This window comes from Corvus moneduloides, chromosome 2 (genome assembly GCF_009650955.1).
Source record: "Corvus moneduloides isolate bCorMon1 chromosome 2, bCorMon1.pri, whole genome shotgun sequence".
NCBI classification, from domain to species: Eukaryota; Metazoa; Chordata; class Aves; order Passeriformes; family Corvidae; genus Corvus; species Corvus moneduloides.
The window spans coordinates 9139469-9159381 of NC_045477.1; the positions used below are offsets into that span (position 1 = coordinate 9139469).

At 38.1% G+C, this 19913-nt stretch overlaps 1 protein-coding gene across 1 annotated transcript in view; it reads left to right on the top strand.

The window, feature by feature from the left end:
• The window catches only part of ROBO1 (roundabout guidance receptor 1), a 701856-nt gene that overhangs the window by 79001 nt on the left and 602942 nt on the right, over positions 1-19913 (top strand). The window contains exon 2 of the mRNA XM_032096989.1: positions 11979-12119. Coding sequence (XP_031952880.1) covers positions 12032-12119 — 88 coding nt within the window. The 5' untranslated portion in view covers positions 11979-12031. The remainder of the gene's footprint in view (positions 1-11978; positions 12120-19913) is intronic.

A 19913-nucleotide genomic window follows, 5' to 3' on the forward strand; every position in this document is an offset into this window, starting at 1 on the left:
TTGCAAAATAAATTAACTGTAAAGCAATTTTCCTATTATACAAAAGTATCAAGTAAGGACAAGGTTAGTCTGAGTAGTGCACAAATGCTTTCTGGAAAAAAAAAATGGGTGTTTTTAAGGACTTGAATAATTACCATTGTGGATTTTGGAATGTAATTGTTCTGTAGTATGCAATTCTGTGTTATTTGAAAATATTTTGCTTCTCTGGTTAAATATTGGTTCTATTTATTATTTCAACATTTTATGAATATTTTGTTGTCTCTGGGGATTTTCTATGCATTTTATCAGCTGAATAAATGAAGTAATTCACAAACCAAATGTCTCTTGCTCTTGATGGCTTTAGGGGACCTTGTCATTCCCTGTAGCCTTTTCTCAGGCCCAGCTGTGTGGCTCTGAAATCACTTGGCTGGTAATTAGGTATTTATCAGATTGTTCCTGAAAAGGGATGAGACAGTTATCTGACACAATTATCTTTGAAAATTGAATCCCTCTTTTCTGGTGCTGCTGAGGACATTCAAAGATACTGTGAATGTTTAAAGCTTAATGCCTTTGAAAAACCCTTGCTTTTCTACATCAGGTATAGAAGAGGAGTCAAAATGCAGTTAAAGGAGTGATTTGGGGCTTTTTTTTTTTTAACCTTTCAGATACTGGATTTTCTCTCCAACAAATATTGTTTCTTTTCCAACGCAGCTGTACTTGGAAACACTTTTGACAACAACCACTTCTTCAAATATCCGCCACTTAATAGTGTTTGAAAAATGTTAGTATTTCTTACAAATCAAGAAACTACTAATTACATCAAGACATTACTAATTTATTTTTTTCTGTTAAAAAAGTGATGAGTGTATAGTTCTAGAAAACACAGTTCCCAAACACTGTCTTGAAAGTCTTGGTAGCTGAGACACGAGTCTTTTGTTTAATTTGCTAAAGAACAAAAGGAGATAGTGCATCAACAATATAAGGTATGAGAGTTTTTGCTTTATTTAGATCAATCCTTGGTTGTGCACAAAATTTTTAAACATTTTGCCAGGTTTTAAGAGTTTTCTGTTGGACAACACAGGCCTCATTACACTGTTACTGAATTTCTCATACAATTAGCTTATTTTCAAAACACAGTATTTCTTTCAAGAAGTTCAGACCTCCTTGAAGGAACCTGTTGAAGTTTGAACTGGAGGTACTTAATTCTTGTACCACTTATGTGCAAAAGGAGTTTGTAGAATGGAAAGGTGGAATTGACTGATATAATAGGAGTAGAGCACCACTTTCTTTCTTCCTGACATTCACAAGTAGGAGACTTCTGAAGTGAGAAACTTCCAGGCTTGAGAAATTAGGAGAAAAATATTTCATATCATACATGTTGCCTTCTTCTGAGTAGGTATAAACTAGTATGTGATGCTTGGCAGTCTTGTAATTTAGGTTCAGAATAATGTTGCAGTTTTACTTCCTGGTTGTTGAATTACAGTCGGAAAAGGAAAAATCTCACTATAACAAGGCCAAGCATTTAAAAGATAGCAATCTTACAGATAATTCATTCCTTTTGTTATCATTTTTATTCTTATGACTATCTGCAATTTCTTTGCAGATACCTTGCCTCAGTTACTAACCAGCTACTAACCAAGATTTGTTGGCTTTTTCTTTGCCCTCCCTGCTTTAATTTTGTATATGGTACCACATCCAAATCCAGGTCTGAATTCCATTCACTTTCTCATAGGGCTTTCTGTAGTGCTTTTAGTTACTACAGGGTTTGTTTCCCATTTGCTCGCTCACCCATATTAATAGACAGTGCCCAATTATGCAGAAAGGGAGACCCAGGCTGATTACAGGCAATAAAATTTTGAAAAATATGAAACCGCATTAAAAAACACCCCAAACAGCTGTTTCAAAAGTCTTGTATTTTACAGCTGCATGGAGCAAGTCAGCTGAAGCTCCTTTTGATGGTAGTTCTGCTCCTTTGGCAGGCTTATTTTAATTATAGAGAAATTCCCTGTTGTCTGAGCATGAATTATGTGAGGCTTCCTGGTCACTATTGGGACGGACAGCCCGAAGTGGCACCTTCCTCTAAGTTTGAAGCACAAGTAAATTTTATCAGATTAAAGATCTCTAAAGCTACATCACATTTTCCTCTCACACAGGCACTTGTGTGCACTCACAGACTATCTTCCACTGTAAAACTCTTAGCTAAGACCTTGATGTCTTTCCCTCTCCCTCTCTTGAATAGCTTATTGAGAGTGATGACACACACATCTTCACTTCTCCCATCTCTTCCCCCAGCTTTTAGCTATATCAGCAGTTTCCACAAAAAAAAAAAAAAAAAAAAAAAGGCTAATTAGCAGAATGAAATCACTTTCTGGATTTGAGGAAAGTTTTGTTCAGTGAATTCACTGGTGACTGTTACCAATTACCTTTTGGCCTCTGATTGCTCCCCTGAGAGTGACTGAATATAAAATAGAGAACAAAATCTGCAATAGCCAGGGTCTGTGCAAAATAATAGTCTGCAAGTTAGAATTGATTTTTGCATTCCAGGGGAATAATCAACCTAAACACAACTATCACAGTGATGACAGGCCATAGCTTACAATGCTGCACAGCATATTTAAGCATTCATCTCTCTGCTTGTTCTCTTTCCCTGTGGGATCATAAGGTTATTCCCCTAAAAATGTCGCCACAAGCCTCCTCAAATTTCTATTTATTGACTGTGAATTGAGGACTTTTCACAGGATAAGTGATTTTTTTTGAATTCATATTATTTTTAATTTTTTTTTTCCTTTAAGCCCTAAAAGACCTCCCTGGCAGGCTATCTTCAGTCTGCCCCCACTCCAGGACCATTTGATGCTGACTGCTTTTCTAGTTACCCTGCACTACAGCTCCTGAGCATTTTGTGACCAGTTTTTAGTGAGAGGTTAGCCTTTCCTCATTCTGTGCAGGACACTTTGTAACATCCTGTTTCCCAAAACAGAATATGGATTGTTGATTTTGGTTCAATGGTTCCTAAGAATGGAAGCAGGATAATCACAGATGAGGCAGGAAAGTGATAATTTAGTTGCTCTGGACTGTGTCTTGTCAGGTTTTGTATATCAGGATGGAGTCTTCATGTTTATCTGGGCTACCTATTCCACTGTGCATTCACCCTTGCAGTAGAGAAGTTTTTTTTCTTATATCTAAGTGGAATCTTTGTGTTTCTGTGTTTCCATTTCTGCTTTTAGCCCTGTCAATGGCCACCACTGACAAGAGCTTGGTGCATTCTTTTTCATTCCATCACAGCAAGGATTTTTCCACATGGCTCAGATTCCCCTGATCTTCCCTGACTGAGAAGTTCCAGCCTCTCCCCAAATGACAGATGTTCCTAACTCTTAAACATTTTTGTGCCCCTCTGCTGAATTTGCTCCACTGTCAGTCTTGTGCTGGGGAGACCAGTGCTGGACCCAACACTTCAGGTGTGGCCTCACCTCTGCTTAGGAGAGGGAGAAGGACCCCCTCCTCCTACCCGCTGTACGCACTTTCCCAGAGTAGACCAGGATACCTTTGGCCTTCTTTTCTGCAAGACACAGTGCTACTCAACTTTTTGTCCAGGAGGAGCACTGAGTCCTTCTTGGCAGAGCTGCTTTCCAGCCAGTTGCCCTCTAGGGTATACTGGTGCCTTGGATTATTCCTCACCATGTGCAGGATTTGTGATTACCCTTTGAATTTCGTGAGAAGTTCCAACCAGCAGAGGTCCCTCTGGATAGTGGTACAACCATCTTCCACTCCTCCTGGTTCTGTGTCACCTGCAGACTTGCTGAGGGTGTACTCAGACTTACTGTCCGGGTAACTGGTAGAGATGTTAAACACTGTTGGACCCAGTAGCAACCCCTGGGACGTACTGCAAGGGACTGGATGTACAGCTGGACTTTGTGATGCTGATAACAATCCTCTCTGCTGATCTAGTTTGTACCTCATTAGCTTCTTTATGAGGATCTTATGGAAGGAAGTGCCAAAGACCTTCTTATAGTCAAGATGAACAATACCCACTTGTCTCCCCTTATCTACCGAGCCAATCAACTCATCACAGCAGGCTTTCAGGTTAGTTAAACATGATTTTCTCTTTACAAAACCTCATTGATTACTGATCACTTCTCACCCTTCCAAGCATCTGGAGATGGTCTCCAGAATGGGTTCATCCCTCACCTTCTCAGGGTTTGAGATGAGGCTAACAGGCCTGCTCTTCCCTGAATCCTTCATCCTGAAGACAGTGGCAACATTTGCCTTCTTTTAGTTCTCAGGAGTCTCTCCTGTGCATCTGTCAGGTCCCAGGAACTGGTGGGGGTGTGTGTGTTTCCAGCTGGTTTAAGTGCTTCCTAACCTGATCAACCTCCACGGAGAGCAAATATTCCTTAGTTCAGACTTCTCTTCCAGTTCTAGGGTCCTGGGATTCCTGGAAGCTGGTCTTTCCAACAAAAACTGAGATAAAAGAAGGCCCCAAGTACCTCAGTCTTTTTCATGTCCTTTGTCTCCAGGTCCCCCATCTCATCTCCCTGGTCTTTCTTTTGCTGTTTATGTATTTGCAAGGGTCCTTCTTGCTGCCCTTCATATACCTTGTCAGACCACCTTCCAGGTGGGCTTTGTTTTCCCTGCATGCTCAGACACTGACTATATTGCTGCTGACAGAGCAGGCAGCAAAGACAGAGAGCAGGAAGCACTTGGTAACCTAATTTGAGTCCTTGAGAGAGACCAGCACTCTGGGGGTCAGGCAAGGGCAGGAGCCTGCAGAGCACTGTCACTTTTCTCAAGTGTTCTCAATTCTTTCCTGAAGACTACGGCAAAACCCCCGTGCAGCAATTTTTTCCATTTTATTCAGTCTTTACATTGAGTTGATTTTTGCTTAGTGTCAGCCAATGGGGAATGGATACCAACTCCTCTTTGCTGCTGCAGGGCAGCTGCAGTGTGAATGGCAGTGGTGGTGGGGAGAACGTGACACACGACCAGAGAATCTGGAGTCTTGGGGAATCCCTTAGAATGGATTGCTTGGGAAGTTTGGTTCTATTTTGATTCTGTTGAGTGATAAGCATCAACCCCTTTAAGGGAAGAGCCCTACCTGGCCTATTTTTTTTTTTTTTTTTGGTGTCACATATGAGACACCAAATACACAAATATGTGTATTTCTGAAAAAAAAAACCAGATGAAATTGCTTCTAATGCACCTGAAGAGTCATTTTAAAAACCTAGACACAGATAATGCAATTAATGGGATAATTTTTTTTCATTCTATTTACACTCCTTAAGAGTCCACTTCATGTTCCATACCTTTCATCGCACATTTATATTACATTATAAATGTACTGCTTCCTTACACAGAAATCCTGTTCTTCTGCTCCCTGTCTCACTGATGTACTCCTCCCTGAGGAAGGCTTCTTTGTTCAAGTTGTCCTTTAAACAACATTAACCTCAGTTTGTATGGTCAGACATGAAGGAAACATTAGAGATTAGCAGAATTTCTGGTGGAGAAATTGTTTGTGAGACTGAGACTGGTGGCAGAAAAAGTGTTTCTTTTGTCATATATTTGGCTCCTTACACTGAACTTAAGTACAAGGGGATGAGCATGGACACAGCTTCCTTTTAATTTGAATCATAGTAGGTGAACTATTCCTGTGGTACTGCTTAGGTAGTAAATATACCATACAGAGATCAAGTCAGTTACAGTCTGGCTGAGACTGTTTTACATACAAGTTTGTCATCTGCCAGCTTAGAAATGTAAATTGAGCACATTCAATACATTACCATCATTAATAACAATAAATATTTTACTCTTGGGTTTCTCACTGCATTAAAAAAAAGACAAGTCACAGCTCAAAGTAAAGTGCAAATCTTGCATCATAATTGTTAAAACCAATTGTTAACAATTGATTCTTAAAAAGCAAATATTTGGGAGTACTAAAAGATTAAATGAGGTGAGCTTCATGAATGTCTGCTGAAACTGTGACTGAAAGGATCATGGTTCAGATCCATAGATATATTGTACTGGTAACTACTCTGGTTTAAATAGATTTATGTTTTTGAGCTGCTTTGATCTTGATAGAGTAGATATACTTTATAGCAGAAAATGAGCTAGCCAGACTTTTTCCCCTAATTCATCAAATCCTAGCTATTTTTGGTCCTAAATGGACGCAGTTGAGACATTGTACGACAGTGTTTCTTTCTCATTCTCCTGGAACTTTAAATAAATTTAGTTTAACATAGGATGTTTAAAATAGTAGAGGGAAGTTCTTCATTTCAGTGATCTATAACTGTACTGATAGTAATGCACAGAAGGAGTAAGTTCAGGAGTAGTATCAGTCTAAACAGAGATGATGAGATTATCAGAGATGATAACCATGTGTCTGACTAATGGCAAGGGGATTGGAAGTATGGGAAGGACCATGCCTTACCTGCAGGCCTAACAATGCATGACAAGCTTTAAAAAATTCCACTTCCAACAATAGTTAACCTTGCTTCAAAAGGAAGATTTTCAATACTTTTTTTCACTGTTCCGTGAAATTTTGCCACTCTACTCCTAAATGTTCAGGTACATGGCAAGTGAAAATTCTGTCTCCTTCTGTAGATAAACAATCTTCTTTAGCATAATATTTACCAAAATACACAGATTTTATAAAGGGAAGTTATTTTTATAAGTTAGAATCTTAATCACCTGACTTTTGTGTCTATTCTCTTGTCATAGGTTAGCAAGCATAGTCCCGGAAGGGACGTCCTTGCTAAGGGGTGCTTACAGTTTCCTCTGGGAACTGATAGAACCTATCAGCTGGCCAGTTTGAATATGGACAATTCTCTAAGCCACTTAAAGTTGTGATCACCTCTGTGATCCACATTTAAGAATAGGCAAACTCCCCCTCCAAGCTCTCTCTCGTTTCCGGCGCTGGCACAGGTGGCTGCAGGCCCCGAGTGGGGGCCAGCGGGCCCGGCCAGGCCCTGCTTGGGCCAGGCCGGGCCGGGCCACGGCCATCCTGAAGCCATGGACCTGTTCCAGCCATGGAACCCCCCCCACTGCCTTGCCGTGGGCAGCCGGAGCGGCTCGGCTCTCCCCCCTCTCCACTGCGATAAGAAAAATTCAACATTCCAGCTGCAAAGCTGCAAGGCCGAGGTGAGATTAACCCTTTTATTGCTGTGAAGAGCTGAAAACCTGAGGGAAGAGAGAGAGGAGATGCTTAAAGCTGAAATTCTGTTGCGAAGCTATGATATATCAGAGTATCCTGTTGTAATTTCATGAAGATCTGGAGGGTGGAGTGTTCAGCTCATGAGCAAAAGCACCTGCGCTGAGATAGGCAGATGCTGACGCAGCTGTAATTTCATGAGAAGTTTGGACAGGGAGAGATGAACCAGATGAGGACTTTTGCTCCAAACGGGAAAGGAGAAAACCTCAGTCCCTAGAGATGAACCAGATGAGGACTTTTGCTCCAAATGGGAAAGGAGAAAACCTCATTTCCTAAAGATGCTCCCAGAGATAGTCCTAAAGATGAAGATGATGAAGACCCTTTGCTCCCAGGGAAGGAGAAGGGCCTCTGTTTTTGTTCCTGAACGGCTCAACCTTAAAATTGTACCCCAAAAAACTTCAAGAGTGGACCCTCGAAAGCAGTTGCGGGAAAAGCTGCAAGTCGGGGGAAAGGACTCACACGCAGGCAGAGAGACTCCTCTTCCTAAATGGACTGAACAATATTTGGAAGTGGGCGGCTGTCTCGTTGTGATAATGTTTTCATAGCATGAGCAAGAAGAGACTTCTCTTTCTAAATGAACTGAACAAGGTTATTATGGAAGTGGTAAACAGACTGAACATCTTAAGGGTTGTCTTTTTACATTGTCAGTGGGAGAAGGGAGGAAGGTGGGGGAGGAGGAGAGTTCTGAAGGTGGTATAATTTTTTTTTTTTCTTTTCTCCCTTCTTTTAGGTCTGTTAATAAACTTCTTTATATTCTTTCAAATTTGGTGACTGCTTTGCATTTCTCCTAATTCTTATCTCACAGCAGATAAATAGTAATGAGTATTTTGGATCAAACCACTACACTAAATTGGTGTTTCTGCCCGGTTACAAACAGAACCCACGACATCTCTCTACTCAAGAGACTGTGAAAATCTAGTCTTAGTAAGCTGGTTACATAAGAGAAGCATCAATAGTTACCAAATTCTTTTAAAAACTCCAAAGATATGAAAATAAAACCAGCATTGGTTTTGATCTTGTCTGTGTCTTTGCTTCTGCACTGGCCATAGTGATAAATAGCACTAGACTTTGGAAGTGGAAGAAAATAATTGATTAGACCTTTTCTCTGCATTTGCTATAGTACTTCTTTCCCCTCTGGGCTTGTGCAGTTTAATTTGCCATTGATTCTTTAATGATTACAATGTCATAGAGAAGCCAGTGTTTATCTTCATTGTGCACTCTGGACAAGGCACTGGATCTGAATCTTTTCTTGCACATTCTGGTGTAGGTCTGTGGCCATTTCATACAGAGTGAGCTGAGGTCTCAAGCCAACTGAAGTGTCTGTGATGAGTGCATCTTTCGCCTGTCACTGGCAACACCTAATTAGTGCCGGTTCTTATTCTGCAGTATTAGTTTTGTGGGTCAGACACTGAAAGACTAATTGCAGAGAATTGCATCTGAGTCCCTTTGACTGCAGTATATTTCTAGGTGTTTCTTCCATTTTAGTGTAGTGCAAGGATTGTGGCACTGTGGCAGTAGATGATGAAAAGAAAGTCCTGTTTCTCTTTTGCAGGACTCAGTTTCTATCTGCAAACCATTCTGATGATAACTCTTTCTACTTTATCTTTCCTGTGATCAGGGCTACTCTTTCAGATGCACTGTAGCCCAAATAAAGAGAGTTAGCCTCCTATTCAGGATCCTTTTCAAGGAATTTCTACAGGAATTGTTTTTAAACTGTAGGTTAAAAACCTTTATTTTCATATCAAAATGATTTGGTGTCATGAAAGGTACCCTCACTGAAATTTTCTGTAAGAATAATATTTTTAGTAACATTCAGATAATTTCAGGTGTTAGAATGAAATATATTTCAAACATAAGCTCACAGGCAGAATAAGAGGGTGGAAAAACTTTTGACTAAACAGCCAAGCATTCATGGTCAGAGATCCCTGTGGAGCCCTGTCATATACAGGGATTAAAAAGATGTCATAATCTACCAGTTAAGTAAATGCAAGAGAGAGGTATGGAAAGAGAAAGTGTTGGATTCATGCACGACATACCTTCACAGAGAAGGTGAGTGCCCTAAAGTATGTTCCTGGGATTCATCTCTCCCCCGCAATTTTACAGTTGGGGTGAGCTGACCTTGGCTAAAGAGCAAAATTTATTTCTGATTAAAATAGAGTTGGATGGTGAGAAAAAAAGACAAAAATTAAAACTCTCCCCCTCCCGCTCTTCCTGTTTTTCCTAGATTCAACTCCATCCCTTCATCCTCAACTCCTCTACCTCTGCTACCCCACCTCTTTCTGGAGCGGGTCAGGGAGATGGGGGATAGGAGATTGTGGTTGGTGCATAAGAGCTCCTCTATGTCTCTCCTTCTTCCTCCTCACACTTTCCCTCTGCTCGAGAGTAGTTACTTCCCGTGGGCTGCAATCCTTCATGACAAACCTGTTCCTGAATGGACTGCAGCTTTCTCCAGGGAACATTCACCTGGGGCCCCTCCATGGGATGCAGTACGTATACCTGCCCTCCAGCACAGTCCTCTCCAGGGCATGCACAGGAATCTGTTCAGGCACCTGGAGCACCTCTTCTCTCTCCTCCTGCCTTCACCTCAGTGTTGCTTTACCTCACAATATAATGAAAAAAGTAAATCTTGAAGTGAAAGTGGTTTTCTTGGCTTTTGTTTGATGAAGCAAGATCAAAGGGCTGCCTCTTCTGCTTTGTGTTAGAAGCAATTCAGTCTTGTGTTTGCAGCAGAAAGTAAAGGTGAAGAAACCATGGGAGTCTGAAACCAAAGTAGTAAATAGTTTTACAGAGTAAACCTGTATTACTGAGCAGAGAAAGAGATGGATTTTCTAAGGGCCTGAGCTTGCAAATCCTTATTTCAGTCTTGGAGTCATGAATAGCATTTAGAGCAGCATGTAACACCTTGGCCATTAATTGCTGTTAACTCCGCCATTAAGAGCTGTCAAGCTGCTTGCAACAGAAGAGCAGCCATACAAGTGATAAGGGAATTAAAAGAATGGGAATGGAAGGAACCTGGAGTTTTTGTGTGCACTGTGGCTGAAATAAGAAAAAAAAGTAAAATATTTTGTAGGATACAGGCAACTGTAATAGGAAATGGAGTGCTATTATTTCTAGTTGCTAAGATAATAGAAGCACAGGTACAACACAAAAAAGAAAATTTAAAATGTGCCTTGTGTAAGAGATTGAATCTGTTCACATTACACTTATTTATGCATTTTTGAACATCCAAAGGTGTCAGGTGGCACTGAATGCTCCCAGTAATCACACAACTCTTCAATCTGTAGTCATTAAATATGTATTAGGTTTACAGATGAAACTCCCCTGTCCCAACAGATTGAACAAGTGACTGGTGTCACTATAGTTTTCTTCACTATTATGATTATGTCTGCTGGCATTTGGGTAATATAGGAGTCATAATCCAAACTGGTCATCCCTGAGTATGCATTAGCGGCAGGAGAGGGAAATAAGAAGTGTAGTTGTAAAGTTATCAAGGTATAACAGTTATTTATTGCTGGAGTAGATTTTGATGTGTCAATGTAAATCAGATTTACAGTTGTTTGGTGGTCTCTAGTTGTTGGTTAGGGTCAGGCAATTTAACACACCTCATAACTTGTCAGACACTTAAAATAGTGTCTCTTTTTGTCATGGGGAACTTGATGTGAACCCTGCATACTATGGAACATATGGAATACTACATTCTCATGCATTTGGGTTTGTATTGATAGAAGGGCCCTTTAATAAACCTCCCCCAAAGCAAAACAGTAAATCAGATTTCAAATTGTGTTTATTTAATTATCTAGAAAACATCTTACTGTTCTTAGAAAGCTACTGAAATAATCAGAAAAATGTATTTTGGAAAGCTTTAGAGGAGAGGCCTGGAGGCCGTGGGGTCTCCCTCTCTGGGGACATTCCAAACCCACATGGATGCATTCCTCTGTAACCTGCTCCAGGTGACCCTCTTTGGCAGGGGAGTGGGACTGGATGATCTCCAGAGGTCCCTTCCAACCATAACAATTCTGTGATTTCTGGACAGTTCTATACTAAACGCTAACATAGGTGAAGAATAAAAAAATTAGTAGGATGAGCAGAGATGACTATTAAGCACTGGTAGAGCTGTGAATGCTTTTTAATCTACAGGTGTGCTGGTCAGAAAAATGAGTCTGAAAGCCATATTTTTGTTACAAGTATATTCATTTTTTTTTAATTCAAAATGTTGTCTTCCTTCATAAGATTCCATTTTCTTCTCAGTCAGATGAAAATTTTCCACCCTTAAGAACATTGAAATTCACCAGAAGGTTGTCTTAATTGTTCAAGTTATTATTGGGTAAAATTATCCCTAATCCTCATTTAGCAAAACATAATTTCAAAAGAGGACTAAAGTAAAGTTTTAACCCTGCTTTCATAGTAACTTGAATAGCTGAAATCCTTAACAGTGTTTTCAACTTATGCAAGAGTTCAAGTATTTCCTTGTACTGTGATGGATTAAACATGCACTTAATTATCTTGCTGAAGTGAGCAATTTCTTTAATAACTTAACAACATGCGGCATTTTAAAATACATGTGTGCACTATGGGGATCCTCATGTCTCCCTTTAAAACATCTGGGTTTGGGTTGTCTGCTCTACAAGCATAGTTAATATTCTGGTTGTGGTTTTCAACTGCCTAACTGTTAGGTAATTTAACATTATTTTAATAGCTAAAGCTGTATTGAAACCAACATTCTTCATAGACAAAACCGTTTGGAAGTACCTCAATTTATCATTAATTCTTCTGTTCTTATTTCCATTGTGTATTGCAGGTGGCATTTACGTTAGCACTGCCGAGCTGGTGTAATGCAAGGAGGGACACATCATGAAATGGAAACATTATCCTCTTCTGGCTGTGGTAGCTGTATTCAGCCTTTCCAGATGCCATCAGTTACTGGGTCAGCTCATTCCAGGTAGGTACCTTTTCCTTCAAAAAATATGTTCGTGGTTTTATGCTCTCCATGTGAGTGTGTGCATGAATATACCTGATGTTCTCTCTGGGTGTTAAAACACGTGCGTATGTGTGGAGTTAAGAAAGTTGTGAGTGTATCTGCATGTGTAACACACAGAATTTGATAATTTAATTGTATTGTCTGTGCTGTAAGGGTTGGGGTTTTTTTGACTGTAAAGGAGAATGTGGAAAAGGAGTGGTGTAAAAATATGAGAAGGTTTAGGTGGCTATTAAAGCATTCCTTTGATTAGCACTGTTGGTGGGGGGAAGATATAGAGTGCAGAAACAGACTTCTATATCAAAGAGAATTGGAAATCTATAGAGAACCTTCCTGATGAAGGAGTAAAATAGCAACTGGGAAGTGCTGAGATGCGGTGTTTCAGGGAGGCCCTAGAGATCAGGGATTGTTTTGGTGCTTGTGTATGGCAATTCTTGCTAGTGCAGAGAGGAGTAGTGTGTATAAAAATGGCAACATACTCTTCATAAAGGTGGTGGTGGTTAAATAGAGAATCTGTATCACTTCAGCAAACAGTGGATTTTTGTTCTAGTAACATGAAACCAAATGTGTTTTGTTGTATTGGGCTTTCTTTAAGAATAAATCTGTAAAAGCACCTTCCAAGTAATTCTGAATAAGTTTCAATATTTGTAAAGAAAAATCCAAACAAACTTTGATCAGTGCTGCTAATGATGTACAACCTTTCAGGAAAACTCAACAACTGTATAGAAAAAAAGTGACATGCTGGTTTTTACTGGTTGCTTTTTCTGCTTTGAATCTGAATAATAATTTAGAAGACTTTGTTGGCTGAATTTCTAGGTTGAATACATTGTGCATGAGAATTTTGTGGCTATACAATTCTTTTCCCTATGTCTCTGGGCAGCTAGCTCAAATAGACTACTGAATGAAAAGAGATAGGAAAAAGATTTCCTCAAGGATTTGTTCGCCTCTATCTAGTGGTGGTTCACAGAAAATAAAATAAGGAACTGAACTGTTATTTTTTTCCCCTGGTTTTGTTGGTTTCAAATGCAGAAAGACTCCAGAATAAAGGAAGATGTAAGTTAAAATTATCATTTTAAAAGTTTGACCTCAGACTTCAAACATAATCTCAAAGCAATTTACCTGTCACAAAGACATCTACTGCTCACTTTAAAAGGACTGCCTGCAGATCCAAATGTATTTGCATGATAGCTACCTCCATCCACTTGCATTGGTTTCAATTTAGTCATAGTTTTGTATTCTATACTAAAAAGACTGTTTTCATTGTATTACTTTTTCCATCAAATTAGTTTCAGAATAAAATCACAGGTGGCATTTTGATTTTTGTCCCTGCTTTGTTATTTTCATCACAGACCTCAGACTTGAACCAAGAGATTACTGTACTTGGCCAGACATCAGCATGCTGAGCCTTGCTGGCAGGGTGCCAGGAGTGTGATTATCACAAAAGATCAAATAAAGAAGGATTTTTTTTTTTTCCTTTAAGTAGTTCATCCCATTCATTTTGCTCTTTTCATGTCTATTCCTTACACAGGCATGTCTCTTTTAATTTTTTTTTTCAATGTACAGAAAGAGAGAGAACTGTGAAAAATCTCAAACTTTTTCCTTAATTTAATAGGGGAAAAAGAAATAATGGTTCTTTAGAATTCTGATATAGCCATAAAAAAAAAAAAAATCAGTACAGCAATAGGTAACAGTTTTCCTGAGGATTGCTAAAAGCAGCTGAAATATGCCATCATAGTACTACTAAATTGTGATATTTTATTTCAATAAAAAACATGCTTTTAAAATAACAAATTAAATTTATTTATTTTTAGATCATGTTATTAGGAACCTCTAAAAAATGAAATGTTATGATTTCAAACTCTCCAATTCCATCTTACCTAGAATGAATTGAAATTGTTCCAGCCTTACTGATGACATAGTCTGTCATATGAAATTAAAGCTATCAGAAATGTGTTAGAGCTTACCCTCAGATCTGGAATGCTCAGCTTCAGTAAAATGTGATGAATTTTAATGGTGGTCTCATAACTTTGAAACATTTGTTGTAGTTTTTTTGCTGAATCGTTTCATATATTCTTGTTGAGTCTCACTCTTTTGCATATGGGGTCCGCAGGGAAGCACTGTCTCCCCCCTTTTTTAAAATCACGGCTGAGCCTTTCATCTCATGTCATTACATCTTACCCCTAATTCACATATAAAATACACTCACAATTCCACTATGGCTGTCTCCTGAGGCATAAAGTATCTCTGCCTTGGCACATCTTTATTTAATCAGGGATTGAACATTATCTGGGAAAAATGTGATTTTTTTTTTTTTTCCTTGCCAGTTGCTCTGCATATTTAAAAGGTGAAAAACTTGATAGCTGATTTTAAAGTGCACTGATCTAAGAAAACATGGCATTAACTAATGCCCTGTTATGTTTAGATGCATATGTTGAGTTCTGTGTTTTCATTTAAGTCTTTAAAGTGTTTTAAAGTCACCAGTTACCAGATTGTCAAAAAAAACAAACAAACAAAAAAACCCCTATTCATCTGACATACAGCTAAAGATGTTAATAATTTAAACTTTTTTTTTTTTTTTCATTTTGACATCAATAACTGCACATTTACAAATTTTTGGACTGCTAATAAGGACAATATGAACATTCCTGCTGAATTTGGCTGGGTTTGGAACCTGGTTCTTTAGCAGTGAGTGTTGTGGAAGGGTTCTCCATCTGAACTGGAACAGTTGCCACTTATGTTGTCCCATTAATCCTGAGCTTCACAGAGATACCTGCACAAAGAAAGCCTTGTAAAAACATGACAAATTTGTCAACAATGACAAAAATAAACAAGGAAAAATTTGGAATGCTCCTGATAGACTACAATAGATTTTTGCAATAGAAATCTTTGTAGATCTTATGTAGAGGAGGATGAGGAAAATACCTCTTTTGAACCCAGATTTTTAGACATTTTGATAGGAGCTTCTAGACCTCTGTGATTTACAAGTACTGTGCATTGTTTCTCCAGAAAAGACATTTCCTTTAAGAGATGCAGATATATAACAAAGCATAAGATATATATAGCATACATCACTAAATATAAATTTGGTAAATTATTCATGGGAGTAAGGGCAAAAAAATATAAAATAAACAACCCTCTTTGGCAGTCATAGAAGCTTACTGAAGAGAATCAGTTCAGGATTTGACTTTTCCTGGGGCAGAAAGTATTATTTTAAATTTCTTTTTCCTTAATACTTCCTGGCTTATTAATGAAACACTACAGGAAATAAATTCCCATCCTACCTTATTTGCCTGTTTTCAACAGGAGAAGGTTGTTCATAATGAAACTCCCATAAATTCAGACTGCTTGCACTGTAGCGTCTTAGAGGCAATGAAACAGAGGCTGTCTTTTTGGAAACTGAATACTCTTTCATTAGAACTTTTGTCAAGTCAATCATAATTCAGTAACATAAGTAACTGAGTTGTTAGGTATCATCTTTTTGGTTCTTTTAAATCACTGTTAACTTCTTAGTACTCCAAACTTTGTCATCTGGCTAGAGGAAACAAGATTTGCATTTTTGACCTACATGTAACTTTGCTGAACTTGTTCTCTGAATATGATACTTGGGATTTATATGTCTGATTGATACATTTTGACAAGAAATTCTATATTCTTCTAGTTTCCCTGCAGCTTGTGAAGGTACCTTGAATAAACGGTTCCTAGCACTGGAAGATCTTAATTTGCTGCTTCATAAAGAAAATCAGGGTCTTGTAATGTGCATTCAGGCATTCTCCTGTACTTTTTTTAAATGGCTGAATGGATTTTCAATCAAATATTCAAAATAAATCTGTCAATGACTGAACAAGGCATTGAATAGTTCAGACAAAGGATTTAGCTAGTTTTGTGGTTATGCAGGTCTTTTTCTGGGAATAATGTTTAAAAAAGGAAATGTTCAGCCAAGCTCAACCAACCCATAGTTTATCTATTGGCTGTCTTTTGGCACAGGCTGAGAGGCAAAGAGAACCGAATGCTTAAATTTCCTGATCATAAAGATGTGAAGGAAGAGGGAAGACTCACTGAGCAAAGGAAATTCAGTGATCAGTGCTCTCTTGAAACTTCTTGAAGAGTGGTGGATATGGGTTGAAATTCCTTCAGTGGGGAGGTACTTGAGGATAGTTTTCACCTTTTCTGAGTAAGTGATCCAAGAGCTAAGCTCATATTAAAAAAAGATGGCAGGGGTTTTGTTTTTTTTTTTTTTTTTCTTGTTATAAATTTGTATTGTTTGAAAGTAAAGTGATGTTTGTAACTATTTTGAGATGAACCACTAAGCCTTCCAAAGCTTGATTTTTAGGTCACAGAGAAAATAAGGCAAATGACAGAAGGATTAAAAAAAACCAAACAAAAACTTAGATAAAGCTGCACCTTCTCAGGTACAGAGCTATAAACCCCAGAGTAATGTTAACTCTGAAGAAGGAAGGATACAATTTAAGAGAGTCAGATTTTTAAAAATAGGTCCTCAAATTCCATGCAAATTCCACATCTTTCCTTGAATCTGAGCCCAAGTGAAGATAACCTTTATCTATTTTTTTATTAAATACATGCCCATAGATATGAGTGGAAGTGTGTAGCTCGGATGTAGAAACACTCATGGAATCAGGGGAGTCATTAAATTTAATGGCACATCGAAGTCATTTAGTCTGGATACACTCTTTCTTTTCCCTCCATGTGCACTCATGAATGACAACTGGAGAGAATTCATCACCCCTTGCCCTGCTGGCTGTGCTCTCACTAAAACATCCCAGTACGTTGGTAGCCTTCCCTAGGTCAAGGGCACAGTGCCAGCTCAAATCCAGCTCACCAACCAGGCTCCCAGATTCATCTTGTCATGCTCTTCACTTTCCATCACATAACTTCTACTGTAGAGAGCATAATCATGGAGGATGTGTTCTGTTGACAGACTGGAGTGGCAAGAAATACTGCGTTTTGGTGCATGTTCTCTGGTAATTTTGTTTTCACAGCCTTTATGAAATGTCAATCTTGGCCATAAATTACATTTTTGTGATCCTAATTTAATATAACAGTGACAAATGCATCTGTAAGTGTTGTGTAGCAAGGGGTGATGATTTAATGTATTGCTTCCACTTGTAAGTGCCACCAAGTTTGTAGATTGTGGAAGTCAAGGTCAAATTCAGGGAGAGTAGACAGACAGTTTAGGCCTTGCTTGGGGTCAAGGAACATGTGGAAGGATGTGCTTCTATCATGCACATCCAATTAACTTGGAACAGACAGAAAATAGTTGTCAATTCAAAACTGAAAAAATAAAAAAATAAACCAAAACCCAAACACCACTCACATTTTTGCTAGACCCCCCCAAAAAGGGGTTCTGAGTAAATAAAAAGAAAATTAAGAAATTGAGACAAACTGCAATCTCTGCTCCCGTAAAGACCATGTTTGTGTTCACATCTGCCTTTTCCATCTCTTTTATCCCTGCAACGTTCGTAGGCCATCCTGAAACCTCTTGGAGGAAGAAAGAACTGCCAACTGAGATAGTTTCATTTGACCACAGCTTTTCTTGTATGTGTGTGCTATGCCTTTGTAAATATACGTAATGGCATACAATTATCAGTTAGTAACTCTTAAGACTGGAAAGTCATCTTGCTTCATGGAACATTCAGCTTTTTTTGAAGTGCAGAACAATATGTCATCCTTTTAGAATATTTTTTAAATGTCCTAATATTCATGAACTAATGCTAGACCCCATTATGTTGTGATACAATGTATTTGTTATCAAGGAAATATTATGATGTTTCCATGGTATGATATTACCATGCATAATTTCCGTTATGGCTGTTCAAATGAGATTAATTAAGAACACAAGAGATAATAATTTCTTGTTATCAGGAAATGAAAAGTGAGTAGTAAATCTCGTAGAATATTTTCAGTTAATATACCTGCACAGCACTCATGTAATTTTTCTAGTAATCCATCCCTACCGATAGAAGTAAAAGCAAATAGCTATTTTTTAAAATAATTTGGAATATTGTTACCAAATTTTAAATACTTTCTGACTCAATCAGATTATATGCCGGCTGTATTTTACAGTTTTGTCATTTATCCACCTTTTTCAAAGTATTCAGAACGTTCACATTTGTGGGCTTTTTTTGTGTGATCTTAGGTTTTCCCTATTGAGTAGTAGGGTTAGTTTTGTCTTGTTTTTTTCATTGTTTTGGGCTTTTTGTGATTATTTTTTTCTGGCTCCTCTCCCTTTAGAAACCTTTGGACAGGATGACAAAGGTTTCTAATACCTATTAGTAGAAATATTGTGCCTGCAAAGAGCACATATATTAAAAGGGGAAAAAAAAAAAAACCCAGCACGTGCCTTGCCTTCCAGAGATTGTCACTGTGTACACTGAGGTCTTAATAAATAAAAAGATTGCCAGCTGTACTTCAATTCACAGCTTCTTTATTAGCCTTTAAAAAGAAATAAATAAAGCATGATGCTTTATTTAATTGTCTGAATAGATGGAGACAAACCAAGAGGCACAGTCAGCTGCAAGACACTTAATGAAGAAATCCCTGTTTTTAATCTAGCTGTAGAAGACACAACTCTTGTGCTTTGATGATGTGGCCTTTGTGATGAACCTGGCTGGAAAACCACATGTGCTGCACCGTCTTCCTAATTAAGTCATCAAAATGCACTGGAGCAACCGGAGTGACTTGCGTAGACCAGTATAAGTAATTTTAGTTCCTCTATTGCTTGGTTAATAGAAAGTGGCACTGTTCTAGATTATGACTGATAGAGGTGAGATGCTACAGCTGCTGTCATTGTGCCTGTAGGTAGGTGCCTTTATGAGCTGTTTGTGTGTAAGAAGGAGCACTTCGCTTTGTTTGTCTTTCTTTTCTTTTGCTTTTCAAGGATGTAATCTCAGAGGCATTTCATCCCTTTTTTTTTCTCAAGAAGCTGATGTCTGTGATTTTTACTCAAAATATACTGATATTCTACTTGTTTTGGATGCACTGGCAGAGCATTCACCAAAACTGATGTCAAAATCAGGATTTGGGAAGGCTGCCCACTAACATAAATTTTAAGATAAACAAGAAGAAAAAAATTTCAATAACAATCATGGAGATATAAAAAAGTTTAAGTACATATAGTAAGGATGTAATCAGTTTTTCTATATGGACTTGGTTGGCCACAGCTAAGGATTTTGTAAATGTGTAGACCAGAATCTGAAGTTTGTATTGGTAAAATTTTTGGTAAATACTTATTCCTTGTTTCATGAATAGTTTTACTTGAAGCACTTAGGTTCTTGGCAACAAAAATATACTGATTATGGCAATGACATAATCAGATTTTGTATACCTTTTATATGCCTTATAAACTTAGGTTGCAAAGCTTTTCTAGTTTACATAGCTCTGTGACCCTCCTAATTTGATAGCAAGGTTACTATACAGGCATTTGCACATGAGAATTTAAGAATAATACATTTGCTTAAATTCTTTAATAAAGATTATGTTTCATATGGTTAATGGAGAAACTGGCATAAATGCTCTGTGTATATTTGGAGATAATATAAATAGAAATTTCTCAAGAAGTAGTTCTACCTGTTTTAAAATCAACAAGGATAGGTGTTTCTTTATGTAATTTTTCAATTATCCTGAGAATAATTTTCAGTTAGAAAAGTAGAGCACAAAATGGCATAGTCTCTATTGAATCTAATATTTATTTAGATGATCAATCTGTTAATGCTTCAAAGCAATTTCATGTCTTTAACATCA